Raw genomic sequence first — 14,303 nt, forward strand, 5'->3', positions numbered from 1 at the left:
CTTCCTTCAGGACTGGGTGGGCTCTGGATCATAGGTCTGACCATGGAAAAATCTTTTTTCAGTTTAGGGTGTGCTGCACTTGTGGTTAGCTGAGCAAAGAATGAGGGTACAGGTGGGAAGGAAGGCTGGGCCTGATGGGGTCACACATCCTGTGTAGGTTTCAGGAAGTGAGGGCTGACTGCCTTGGGCTTCAGAATCACTCTTGGAATTAAATGTTCAAGGTTCCTTCTTGCCTTGACAGCCATTCTGTGAACTGATAGGTGGGGTAGGCCTTTCTTGGTGGCCAGTGCAGGTGGGAGATGGAGGGTTCTGCCTGGCTCCTCTTTTATGGAGTGGAAAGGATAGAGGGAAGCCAAAGGTAATTGAGCCCAGGTGTGACAGATGAGCGTAGTCTCTTAGTGAAGTAAAAGGGCTGGGAAGGAAATAAGGGTATGAGTGATTCCTCCTATTTGCATAGACTTTGGTACAGTATTTCACAAGCCTTAGCTTCAGCCTGATGAGGGGGTAAACAGACTTGGAGTGAGGAGACCTAGGTTTGGCCCTAACTTGGTCATTGGCCATTATTTGCTTTGTGACAAATTCCTTCCTTTCCCTGAATTCACCAATTGGGCAATGAGGAGGCGGGTTTATTAGCAAAAACCTAAACACACCTTCTACTCTTAAGTGAATCTTATACTTTAGAGCTGAGTCAAAACGTGTGGAGGCAGGGAGAGTAAAGACACGTCCTCAGGGGTGGGAGAAAATCTGAGCTGGCACTGAGTTTAGCAGAGAGGGGGATCCTGTCCTCTCGCTGTGTCCTCAACGTCATCGTGGAAGGAGATTTTTCTGAGGTCAGAGGGGAAGGGTTTACTTGGAATGGAGGGATAGTTCTTTGAGGGGAAGAGTCCTGAACCTTACTTCACCGGGCTTTCCAGCTCGATGAGGTGACAGGCTTGTGAAATAAGACCAAGGGGCGGCTCCGCGGTGGACCTGATCCAACTTCTCTTGTGAGCCAAGCTCTTTCCCGCTCTAGCCCCGCCTTAACCCAACCTCTCATCTGTCATTCCGAGACCGCACCCCACCCTGATCACTCCGTGGGCCCGCCTCCTCTCCTGCCACGCCCCGCCCCGCCCCTTCTGCTTTTCCCCTACGGCCCCACCCCTTCCGTGAATCGGTTCCTCTCCTATCCCCAAGCGGTGCTTGACTTTTCTCTATCCTTGTCTTTGCAAAACCCTGGTCCTGCTCCCAGGAGGTATGGCTCCGCCCCTCCGGGCCGCCCACCCCTAGTCTACCTAAGCCCCGCCTCCACCAGCCAGGCCCCACCTCTCCCGAGGCCCCGCCCACTGGACGCCCTGTTTTTCGCCCCCGAGCACCCGGGACGACAGCAAAGGCGGCAGCAGTACTCGGAATTTGACGCGATGGGGCTTCCCGAGGAGCGAGGCCGGAGCGGCAGCGGCAGCGGGAGCCAGGTGGAGGCTGGAGCCTGGAGCCGTGCACGGAGTTGGTCTCCGCCGCCCGAGGTCAGCCGTTCCGCGCATGTCGCCTCGCTACAGCGCTACCGTCAGCTGCATCGGCGCTCGGTGGAGGAGCCGCGAGGTGAGCCTGGGCCCCGGCGCGCCTTGGGGCGTCAGTGGGGACAGAAGTAGAGGCTGCCAGGGGAGTGAGGAATTGGGGGCGTTCCGTGGGGAAATGAGGGTTCCATGAGGAGATAGGAGTTTTCTGAGGAGGAATGAGGGGGTTCCCTTGGGAGATGGAGGTTTTGTGAGAGAAAAATTGTGGGTCATTGAGGAGATGGACAAGGGGTTCGGGAAGAGATGGAGGTTATATGAGAAGGAGGTTCTGTAAGATGAGGTTTCCCTAGGAGTTGAGGAGTTTCCTGGTGACTGCGGGTTTCGTGAGGAGATATAGCTTCCGTGAGGAGATAGTGATTCTGTGAAGAAAGCGAAAGTTTTGTGAGAAGGGTTCCTAAGATGTGAAACTGTAGGAAACGGGGAACTATTGAAAGTTTTTGAAGTGACAAGAAAGTAGTGTTTCCAGAATATCAATCTAATAGTGTTTAGATAAATATATCAGAGATTGAAGGTGGTGAGACGAGAGGAGAAGGAAGAGCCCCTTTTACACCAACTCAGCCATTGCCTCCTGACCCTGACTTCTTTAACCAGTGTGTTAGTCTCCACTGTTGAAGGACAAGAACTGGTTCCTATCCTGGAGTCCCTACAATTAGTTATGAAGTCCCAGATCTATTTTTAATATTTCAGAAATCCCAACAGAAATTACCCAATATAAGACTGAACAAGTCACATTTTAGTGTTTCTTTTTTGGTTGGGGGGTTGGGATGACAGTAATTCAGAAATTCTGATCAGTTCCTTCCATGTCTTTAAGAAAATGTGAGGAAAATTCCCTGCCCTTGCTCCTCAGTTTGGGAAAGGGGTCAAAACTGTACCTGGGTTGGAAGGCAGCATGATGTCTGGCAGTGACACAAGCATGGGCCAGAAATCCAACACAGAAAAATCTAGATTTATATCCTGGCTCTACCACTCATTTTCTGGGTGGTATTAGGCAGATTTTAAAAACAATCAGATTCCTTTTAGATATGGTTAATACTTGTCTTGTAGTTTTGTAGGATGACAAAAGTGAGTAATAAGTGAAGTGTGCATTATATATAGAGTGAGGCACCATAGACATTCAATAACTGGCGGTTAGTTTGATAACAATAAAAAAACATGGATGAAGCAATTACTGAGTAATGCAAGACAGGACTGAATTAAGTATAGAGTGGTTGATTGCTGCAGACAGTGGTCAAGTTTGAGTCCTCGGACCTCTTTTCACTTCTCTCCCTCTCTATATTTTCTCCCATCATGAGTTTATCTGTTTTCCAGGGTGAACTATAACTGCCACAATAATAACTCCTATTATATAGCTCCTATTTAGCTCTGCGCCCAGGATCTCACTTATGCTCTGGTCCCAAATTTCATAGATCTGTAAACCATTTCATTCACACACCTTGATGTTATACCATATTAAATATGACTGTGACTGTGATTTACCAATTTTCCCTCCCAAACCTGTTCCCCTAACTAAATTTCTAATCCTTATTTATCAATGGCACTATCTCAAACTATAAATTCCTTTCATCATCCTCTCTTCCAATAAAATCTATGTATACCTATATCTTACTTATTTATAGGTTGCTTACTGCTTACAAGCACAAATCCTGTTTGATTTGATGTAGAGATTGTTGTTATCTACATTTTACAGAGAAGGAAACTGAAGCTTGGAGAGGTTAACTAATTTGCACAAGGTGTCAAAGCTACTTAGTGGTTGAGCTAGGATTTGAAGTGGCCTTGACTAAAGAACCTATACTCCTAATAGCTATGCTATTTTTCCCTGTTGCCACAGTCTGTCTTTCACCAAATTCTGTCAAATACTACTTCAAAATGTCTATTGAGTTACCTTTATTTTCATTCCCACAGACTCTTTTAGCTCAAGGAAGCAGACTCCTAATTGGTTCTTTCTCCCCTAGTCTCACCACCTTCAATCTCTGATATATTTATCTAAACACTATTAGATTGATATTCTGGAAACATTACTTTCTTCTGTCACTTCAAAAACTTTCAATAGTTCCCTGTTTCCTACGGTTTCAAATTAAAATTCTGCCTTTCTTTCAAGGTCTCTGGATAACTAGCCCCACTCCATCACTCTATCTTTTATCTCCCACTACTGCCCACCACACCCTTCATTCTCAACAGGTTATTCTCATTGATATACTGGATACTCAAAAATCCCTTTCCCACCTCCTTGCTTTTGCCCATTTCCGTCTGCTCCTCTCTACCTAGTCAAACTCCACCAATTCCATAGAGCATTCTCTGATTATCCCAGTCCATGCTCATCTTTTCCTCTTCGGAACTTCTTCAGTACTTAGAATGTGTGCCAATGAAACATCCACATTTCAACACCTCCAAAAACAAAAACAAAAAAACCCAGGAAACTAAAAACTGAAAAACAAAACTACGTGATCATAAAACTCAGTTTTCTTTACTCCTTGTTGATGGATATAAATGTAGTTCATTAACAGTTTTACATAATTTATGTCTACTATTACCACTTAAAAATATTTTTGAGTATACACATATACTCGATGTAGTTGTTAACAACATGGATTTTAGAGTCCGATCTGATTTTGTATTCTGGTTTCTTACTGTGTGGTCCTTGGGAGCATTTCTTATGTTTCCTGAGCTTCAGTTTTCTCATCTATAAAATTAGGATAATTAATGATTATTTCATAGGGCCATAGAAAGATTAAATGAGATTAGCCCAGTCCCTGGTACTTGTATGGCATTCACTGAAATGCCAGTTCCCATTTACTTTCTCTTTAATGGCCATTTAATAGTCTATTGTAATACTACTAGTATTACTAGTTTTCATCAGGTTTTTTTCATTGTTGGGCTTTTGGGTTGTTTCCAGTTTCACTAGTGTAAATAATGTTCTATAAACATCTCTTTTCTTACTTTGGGATTATTTTCTTGAAGTGTTCTTCAAAGTTGAGTTAGCAGATGAAAGAGTATAAAAATTTTTATGGCTCTTGTCAGGCATTGCCCTGCCTTCCCCTAAGATAATGCCAATTTCTTATAATTCCATTATCATGTAAGAATATCTGTTTTCCAGGCCACTCAGGCATTAGCTTTAATTTTTTAAATCTTTGCTAGTTTTTATAGGTATATAATGGCACCTCAGGATGATTTAATTTGGATTTCTTTAATGGATTGCAAATGGTACACCATGTGATTTTGCTTGCAATTATATTGTTTTGTACACTCAGAAGTATTCTGTCTTATCTCTTCAACTAGAATGTACAAACTAAATCCTATAACCTTGAGCAAGTCACTTTGTCTCTTTGAATTTAGTTTCTTATCACTAAAATGAAGGGTGATAATCTCTAAAGTTCCTTCCATTGTTATGATTCTAAGTGTCTTTCTTTTCTTTAGCTCCTGATCCAGTACTGAGAATATCTTAAGTGCTCTGCAATCATATACTTTACTTGTTGAGTATATTTTCTCCAGTTTCAGGAAAATTTTTTAAGATTGTAAATCTGATCATGTCACTCCCTGCTTAAAATCCAATGACCTTCCCTTGCTCTTAGGATATATACCAAGTTCCTTAACATGCCCAGAGGCATTGCATGATCTGCTTAGTTTATGCATCAAGTCCTGATATTCTTCCTCTTATTGTCAGTGCTTCAGCTTTATGGAGTTCCTGTTAACCCATACCCTGGGTTCCTTCCAATCCCACAGTACTCTCTTTCTTGGCGGGCAAGTGAAGAAAAATTTCTATTCATCTTTCCGATTTTAGCAAAAATATCTTCCTCAGGGAAGTTCAAGTCTTGGCTTGGTAATTGTATAACCTTGAGCAAGTTATTTAACCTCTCTGAGCCTTGATTTTCAAATCAATAAAATGTAAATGAAAATAAGGACTACCTCCTAGGATTGTGGTAAGGACTAAATGAAATAATACAAAGAGTTTAAAGCAACATATAGCAGGTAACACTTGGGCAAGTAGTAGTAGGAGAAAGACCTGGTCACTAAATAATTGCTGATAATGAATGAACAAATTAAGAGAAAGGCAGTTATAGAAGGCTCTGTGGGTAAAAGATTTCTTCCTTTCACTAATTAATTCATTTAAAAATTGCCTCCAATATGCTAGGCATTGTAATAGGCCCTGGGTGGCTGTGATTTGAATAGATGGTGAAAATGGAATGGTGGGTTTTGAAGAGAAAAAAAAAAAAATTGAGTCAAGATTCAGCTCATGAGACTAGAAAGAAGGTGGGTTAGGAGAGTGGTGAGTGATAAGATTAGACAGGTAGAGAAAGGAACCCAGGTGGTAGGCCCTATAACATAGGGCAAGGAAGTTGTGACTTGGTCCTGTGCATAGACTGGTAAGACATCTGAGGTTAAATATACCTGAGAAGCTTAGTGATGTTCAGGTTTCCCTTTCTGTTGCAGAGTTTTGGGGAGACATTGCCAAGGAATTTTACTGGAAGACCCCATGTCCTGGCCCTTTCCTCAAGTACAACTTTGATGTGACTAAAGGGAAAATATTCATTGAGTGGATGAAAGGAGCAACTACCAACATCTGCTACAACGTACTGGATCGAATTGTCCATGAGAAAAAGCTTGGCGATAAAATTGCTTTTTACTGGTAACAATATTTATTTTATAGTCTGCGATAGATAAAAAGTCACACCTCACATTTTTATAGTGTTTCATAGTTCACAAAGTACTTTAAAACCCATGAACTCATTTGATGCTTATAACAACTTGGTAAAGTAAGCAAAGTATTCTTAATATCTCAGGTGAGGAAAAATACCTCAAGGAAGTTAAATGACTTCTCTAAAATCACATAAATAGCATATAACAGAATTGAGATTCAAAGCCAATTGTCCTGACTTCTTGTCTATTGTTCTTGGCTTGTAGTTGGTGAGGAAAGAGAGAAGGTAAATGGAAAAGAACAGACTGAATAGCTTTCTTTCTCATTCTTGCTTTGGGAGGAAAGTTGGTATTGAATTTTTCACTACTATTTTTCACTACTGTTGTCATCATTGCCTTTTTTTTTAATTAATTAATTTTTTTATGGTGACGTTGGTTAACAAAATCTAATAAGTTTCAGCTGTACACTTTAACAGTAAGGTATATATATTTACACTGTGTGTTCACATCCCATAGTTAGTTCACTACATATTTGACCCCCTTTACCCCGTCTACCTCTCCCCTCCCCAACCCCTTACCCTCTGGTAACCACTAATAGTCCATATTCATGAGTCTCTGTCATTACCTTTTATCGAGCTATATACCAGACACTACGCTCAAGTGCTTAACAAATATTATCTCATTTGATGCTCACAAAAACCAAGAATGCACTATTTATTTTACTCATTTTACATAGTGAAAACTGAAATTCTAAGAAGTTAAGTGACTTATCCAAAGTCATACATCTAACAAAAAGCAGGGCTGAGATTCAAACCCAGATAGTTTAATTCCAGAGATTACACTTTGACCATGACACTATACTATCTCTCTCAGTTCCTTATATTAGCCTCTCAATAGCTTTGTAAAATAGGTATTCTTAGCTCCACTTTACAGGTTAAAAAAATGAAGCACAGAAGGGTTACACAATGAATAAGGTCACAGAGTAAGTAGTAGAGACAGGATTAAAAACCAGTCTGTCTGACTCCTTCCTTGTAAAACTAAGCCATGCTGCCTCCCCAGCAGGAATTTTCTAAGACCTCCTGCTCTTGGCAACATTGTTCTATAGGAGGTATTAATATACTAAACCCAAATAGGACCTTGAAGTTCCAGTAATTGAGCTGTTGCTTCTGCTACCGCCATGAACACTCTGAAAATTGATTCTATTATTAAGTGAGCCAATTGGAGCAGAATGGATGTTTCATGGAAGAGTTAAATTGGTACTCAGTCAAAATTGCCTAGTTTGTGTGATATGTTGAGAAGAGCCCTAACCTGTGAGGAGGAAATTTAGGTTCTCATTCTAATTCGGCCATTCACCTGCTGTGTAACGACAGGCAACTCTCAAAGTCAGTTTCCTCTTCCATAAAATAGGGATAATAATTCCACCCTTGTCTTTCTCCGTAGATTATTATGAGAACCAAATAAGACAATGTAGAAACATTTACTTATTTATTGGAAAGCGCTGTATAAATGTGAGTGGGTCTATTATCACATTGCCATTGCCCAATTTGGAGTCACTATGCCACTGAAACTCATGGTCTGTATGTCTGTTTAGACTTCCTTTAGCTCTTGCCCTGGGACTTTATGTTGAGCTCCAACTGACACTTGGGCCCACCTCTTCAGTTCCTTAGGGATCAGAAAACCTTTAAAGATCTATATAGGAGATGCCTGTGTCTAATTTTTTTCTCTAGTTTGAAATAATTAAGGTGCATGGTGAAGGACTGAGAAAACACAGGCCAGAGTTGTTCATTCACTGGAGATTACTCCAGAATCCTGATACCCTTCTTTTTAGTTTCCCACCTTTCATACCTGAACAGCTTCCAGAGAGCCTCTCTTTCCCCATGTGTAAAATGAGGGGAGTAGATTAGATAAGTGTTTTCCAAAGAATGCTCCAGGAACCACTGATTACTAGAGATATTAATAGGGGCTTGCTGTCTACAGCCATGCCACCCTAAATATGCCTGATCTTGGAAGCTAAGCAGGGTCAGGCCTGGTTAGTACTTGGATGGGAGACCACCTAGGAATTCCAGGTGCTGTAGGCATTAAAAAAAAAAAAAAAAGGCTTGCTTCTTAACTCATGAAACAAATGAATGTGAGAAATATTACATAATAAATTCTTTTTCATGGGATTGCCAATCTATATTAACGTTGTAAAGCCTCCAGGAAGTCCTACAGTAAACACGTATGGTTAATTTTGTTTAACATGTGTTTTCCCAAATTTATTTGAGTCCCAAACACTTTTTTTTCAGCATGTTATTAACATTATAAGAAGAAATATTCCATAGAACACTAATTTGAGAAGTACTGGATTAGATAATCTCTAAATTTACTTCCGGTGCAAAATTCTGCAACTCCATAACAAGACATCTTCACTACATTTTTACATTGGTCACTCAGTCAACAAGAATTGTTAAAGTCATTGGGTACTTAGCCCTATGTAGGCGTTATGGATACAGGGGCTGATGAGTGGGAGACAAGTTCTGTATGGGCCATTATTATTCAATTCTTTTATGTTTATAGTAAAGCAAAAGCACACTACAAATAAATCACATTTGTTAGAGAAGTAAAGTACAAATATGCCAGATGTGTGGTTACTTCCCTTTGCTACCTCTATATTTTTAAATAATATGCTTATATTGATAATTCTTCATCTTTTTTAAAGAAAATATTGACTTCCTAGTATGATAAATGAGAATTTAATTCTTGTATACTCCAACTTCTTTCTCTCATCTTCCCAATTTAATTATAGTTCAGTTTTTTAGTTAATTTTAAACCAATGTTTACATAAAAGTAAGATATTACGATTGCATTTCCTTTAAGGGTAGATTTTTTTTCCTGATATTAAAAATTGCCCGGCATTTTTCTTGCACTATTTGCCTTTATCATAGACTCAATATTTTTCAGACTCTCTATTATATCATTTATTCTATTAAGTCCTCCTTTCCCCCCAAAGTCCTTTGTCTTTGGAGGGAAAGTCCACCCACCTTCTTCCTGTTCTAATTTTTATTAATGTTATTTAAAATGACATCTTTTCAATGATTTGCTCCAGTTGATATACTTCTTATGGAGCCATAGTATGGCTTTCTTCTCAACCTAAGCTGTATCATTTAGATAGTTGTAGGGGCATTAGCAAACCACATTTGTATCTCATTCCTTATTTTGGAGCATGTCTTATACATAGACTGAAATAATCCACAAAAGAAATTGTGCTCTTAGGAAAGTACTCCAAATAGCCAAAATAGAACCATATTAAGGAAGAATTTGGCCTCTTATTTTTGGCTTGACACATTGTAAATGTTCATGGAATAATAGTATTTTTAGAACTTGAAGCAATTGTCTAGAGCCATTGTAGGCCAGTTCTCTTTACAGGTGGGTAGATTAAGGGTCAGAAAAGCTAAGTGATTTGCTTAAGGGTCATATACTGCTTAGAGACAGAGCTGAGACTAATCTTCCGATATCCTCAGTCCTAGTCAACTACTCTTTTCACCATATAATACTTCTTCATTATTCTAGTTGTCCAATACTTGGCTTTGACAATGAAAAGAGAAATTAGCCATGTTAGCCATAAATTTAATTTCAATTATTTTCTTAAAAATATTAGATAAAATATTATGAGATTTAAATGGCTCAGACTCTGGTCTCATGGAATTTACATTCCAGTTGAGAAGACAAGCCTATATAGAACAGCCTGAAAACAATTATGGGCCAAACTGCAAAAAGCCACTTACATGAATGGTTCACAGAAGGGAGAAAGCATTGTAGGGAGGCAGTATAACACAAAAATTCTGAGGATGGATTTTGGTGTCAAACTAACCTAATTTGAGACCTGCTTCTGCCATTAACTAACTATATGATTGTGTACAAGTTACTTAACCTCTTTAAGGCTCAGATTTAAGGCTCAACTGTAAATATAGATAAAAATAGTTTTTATCTCATGGAGTTGTCAATTGAATAGGATTAAAAGAAAACCATGTGTCCAACTCCTAGCACATTGAAATCACTCAGCAAAATTGGCTACCATTATTATTGTATTGGGACAGTGAGAAAAACAAGTCTCTCTGGGGTAAAGGGTTTATGCAGGGAATAATTTATTCATTTAATAAATGCTTATTGAGATGAAGTACTATTCTAAGCAAAGACCCTGCCCTCACGAGGGTTATATTTCAGCTTAAGGAGACAGACAATAAATAAACAAACCGATCAATATATGACAGGTAGTGATAAGTGCTATAGAAAAATACAGAGTAGCATAAGGGAAAAGGGAATGACAATGGGGACTGATAAGGGAAGAACCCTGATAAAGGTGACATTTGAGCAGAGATCTGAAGGAAATGGAGTATGCCATGCAGATAGTTGGGTTGGGAAGGATAAATATTCCGGGTACCTGGAAGAGCAAGTGCAAAGGCTCTGAGGTGGGAGGGCGCTGCTGCCTGGTGTGCTTGAAGAATAGCTAGGAAGTTTGTGTAGCTGAAGCAGGGGATGAGGTCAGCAGGACACTAGATCATGTAGAATCCCGAAAGTCAATATAGACTTTTGGGTTTTATTCACAATGAAAATGGGAAAAATGGACAATCTTGAGCATAGAGGTGACATGATTTGACTAACTTATATAATGTCTTTTATTGAGAATAGATTGTATAAGAGCAAGAGTAGAAGCAGGAAGACCAATTTGAAGGCTACTATAGAAATCCAGGTGAGCAATGATGGTGATTTAGACGCTAGTAGTGGCTTGAAGGTGATTAGACATAGTCAAAATCTGGATATATTTTAAGTGAAGAGCTCATGGAAGTTGCTGACTTGGATTGGATGTGGGGAGTGAGAGAAAGAGGAATTGAGGTTGTCTTCAACAGTGGACGAGGTCCAGGAATGTGAGATCTTGACTATTTTGGGAGATCTCTGAAAGGATTTTATGCACGGGAATGATGTGGTCACAGCTGGGCTTATGAAGATTAACCTGGATACATATGGAAGTGGGAGTGTGAAGTCAGAGCACTGGGAGTTTGTATTCAGGGTAGAAATGCCTGAACTGGGATACTGCTGGTGGGAATGGAATAGAATTTAGAGTAATTTAGAGGAAAAAAAACAATAAAAGTAACTGGGTATGTAGATAGTGGGGAGACGGGGAGAAAGTGAGAGAAGAGTCAAGGATCCTTTTAGTCTGTATAAAACTTTACCTCTTTTAAAGGCACACCTTCTTCTGGTCCAAGGGCTAAATATTCCCTCCAAATAAAACTTTGGTTTCAATCCTTCTTGTGCTTCCTTCTCCCTAATGTGTCAGGTAGAGGTGTTAGTAGAGATTTTTGTGTATATATATGAGAAGGTGATCAGTAAAAAAATTATTGTAATAGTCATTCAGTGGGGATAGTGAGAGGTATTAGGGGTAGCTCATGAAGTGGGAGATAGCTAGTTAAGGGGACACTGGGGGACAGAAGGGGATTTGGGGGATTAATTAAAGGATTTATGGGGAGAGGGTGGAAAGAGTGGTTAATGGCAGTTATTCTTATGATTTATACTAGCTGCTCAATATTTGGGTTATTTCAGGAGGTGACCTCAGTCTCTAAGACCAAGAAATTTGGTATAGTCCATTCTTTTCACTGCTTTCAGTTGCCTGTGGCTGTCATTATCTCTGCTTCATCTTACCCCTCATTCTCAATTGAAATTACTGCCCTCTTCCTACATCTCTGGCTATTATGCAATCCTTCCTTAGAAACTGGAGCTTCTGTGAAGCAGGTGACTTTAGGAGTGACCTTAGGGTAGAAGCTCTGCTCTCAGGATCCCTGTATGCTCCTGAGTATGAATTCCAGATTGTGATATTTAGAACTCTCCAGATCCCTGTAGGGTATGTGTGAGTATGAGTATTTGAGAAAGTGGAGATGGTAGGGAAGGTGAGGCACACCCATGTTCTGACAAGATTGTCAAGGTAACCTGGAAAGCCAGAGCCCTGCAATGTATAGTCCTAGCATTCGTGTCCAAGGACTCTTAATTATCTAGGTTCATGTCCTGAAGTTCATTTCAGTGATATGGGAAGGGAGAGACAGTTTTGTCCTTCATCTATATCTGTACTGGTTTCACAACAGTGTTTTTGTGGATTAAAATATATTTGGTAAAGGAATAAACTCATTTGAGAAAGAAGATGGCCTCAGACTGTTTTCTTCCTCTCTTTGGGCCTTCCCTTTGTGGGAATGGTGGGAGATGAACTACAGGTCCTCTGCGAGTTTCCTTCTGGCTCTGATATTTTAGGATTCTATGATTGTTTCTGAAGAGGAAGTGGTTTTAGAAGTTCTGTTGCAAACTAGTAGCGACTCTTTGATGACTCAGTAGGCGGGCTCAGCTTCCCTTGAGATGGTGAAAGAAAGGGAAGGTTTTAGAAGGTTTAGGGTGAAGGAGCCAAGGAAGAGTCTGCTCCCTTGCCTGGGGCAATACTGTTGCTGGTAGCATAATGGAACTTTAAGCTAATGGAAGATTTGTGGGGAAATAACTGTAGCCAGGGAACAGTCTTTCTCCACTTGAATCAGCTAGGCAGATTTTAGAGGAGGACTGGAAGAATTCATGTTTAAGGTGGATTTCTAATCTGCTTCTCTCACTTCTCCCTGAGTTCATGACTTTGACACCTTAAAGAACACCTCTCTAAAGTAGTGCAAATGAGATAAGTAGGCTGTGCTGTCCAATTCACTTGTCACTTTTTGGAGGTAGATGGGATATAAAAAATAAATATAATAACAACAATATGTTATCCATTAATATATTATTATATATGCTAACATTTGTAATAATAAATGTATTATAAATGGAGACTGTCTTGAGACCTGATTGAATGTCCTGAGCTCCATGTCAGGTACCTGAGTTCGTATCTAGGCTAACTTCTTTTACCAGTGTGTTCAGTAAATATTTAATGAGGAAAATGGTTTCAGATAATGCCCTTTTCTGAGCCTTTTTTTTCCCACCTGTAAATTGGGGGTGTGGGAGAGGGTAAGCAGGATACTTGCTCAAGTGACTTCCGGCACTGACTTTAAGAATTTCTGTCACAAACGTAGGGAACTGCAGTGACAAAGCAGCTGGGAGAGGTTGGAGGAAGAGGTGGAACCTAGTACTTGCCTTCTGTCCTTTGAAGATAGCAGGTAGTCATGTGGGAGCAGTAAATATGGAAGGCTTGGAGCCGAATTTGGTATGGGAGAGTACTGGGCACCGGAAATGATCTCTTGAACCTCTAGCTGAGAATTTGAGTCTCTCAGTTCCTGTCTTTTGAGGTTTAGTCCACTTCCTATACAAAGGAGGAACTGTAGCCCCAACTATCTCTATTTCCCAACAATCCCCGTAAGTGATCATCCTGATTCTGGAACACTATCAAGACCACAGAGTTTACTCACTACTTATCCCATTGTTAGGTAGCTCTGTTACAAAGTTCTTAGATATATTCCCTTCCCATAACTTTCTCCCCACTCTATTCTTTTCTCTTGGTCTTAGTTCTATGTTCTGGGACCACATAAAGTAATCCTATTATTTTATTCATAAGACATCCCATCAGATATTTGAGGGCAGTTATATCTCTTTGCCAGGCTGAATGTAGAATTATAGAAATTTAAATCTAGAAGATGCCTTGAACATGATCTAGTAATTTTCAGTTTTTTAAAAGCATTAGAATCCTTTTCTTCAAATAGAATGTATGTATAGTGATCAACAGGAGTAAGCTCTGGACTCTGCTTGGGTTTCAGTCCCTATACTTATTAGTTAGGCAAGTTGCCTCACCTCTTTAAATCTCAGTTCTCCCATCCATAAAATGGGAATAACAACAGTTCCTATGACATAGATTGTTGTGAGGAATAAGTGGGAAATCCATATAAAGGGCTTAGTGGTTGGCAAAGAGTATATTAGCTATTTTTATCATTATACCAAAGCTCATACCTAAAACAGATAAGAGCAAAGCTGATCTTGTTGAAGCATGGATGGGAGGACCAAAGCCACATTCTGTTGGCTTCTTCACCTTGTCACTGTGGTCCCTGTGAGATATGTACGTAGAACCTGAAAACCCCTGATCTAGTCCAGTGTTCTTGTTTTATGGATGAGATAATGCTGAGTCAACATTCC

The 14,303-nt window shown here is 39.9% G+C and overlaps 1 protein-coding gene and 1 pseudogene across 3 annotated transcripts in view; both read left to right on the forward strand.

Annotated features, from left to right (window-relative positions):
* Positions 1-1,321: 1,321 nt before the first annotated feature.
* ACSS2 (acyl-CoA synthetase short chain family member 2) overlaps positions 1,322-14,303 on the forward strand; it is a 42,856-nt gene continuing 29,874 nt past the window's right edge. For 2 of the 3 annotated variants that reach the window (XM_039864145.1, XM_039864147.1), the window contains exons 1-2: positions 1,322-1,575; positions 5,979-6,174. In XM_039864145.1, coding sequence (XP_039720079.1) covers positions 1,398-1,575; positions 5,979-6,174 — 374 coding nt within the window. In that variant the 5' untranslated portion in view covers positions 1,322-1,397. The remainder of the gene's footprint in view (positions 1,576-5,978; positions 6,175-14,303) is intronic. The other variant, XM_039864146.1, reaches the window with a different exon arrangement.
* Positions 8,152-8,260, forward strand: LOC120604209 (uncharacterized; annotated as a pseudogene).

Source organism: Pteropus medius, unplaced genomic scaffold, assembly GCF_902729225.1.
Source record: "Pteropus medius unplaced genomic scaffold, Ma_sr-lr_union100, whole genome shotgun sequence".
In the NCBI taxonomy this organism is placed as follows: domain Eukaryota; kingdom Metazoa; phylum Chordata; class Mammalia; order Chiroptera; family Pteropodidae; genus Pteropus; species Pteropus medius.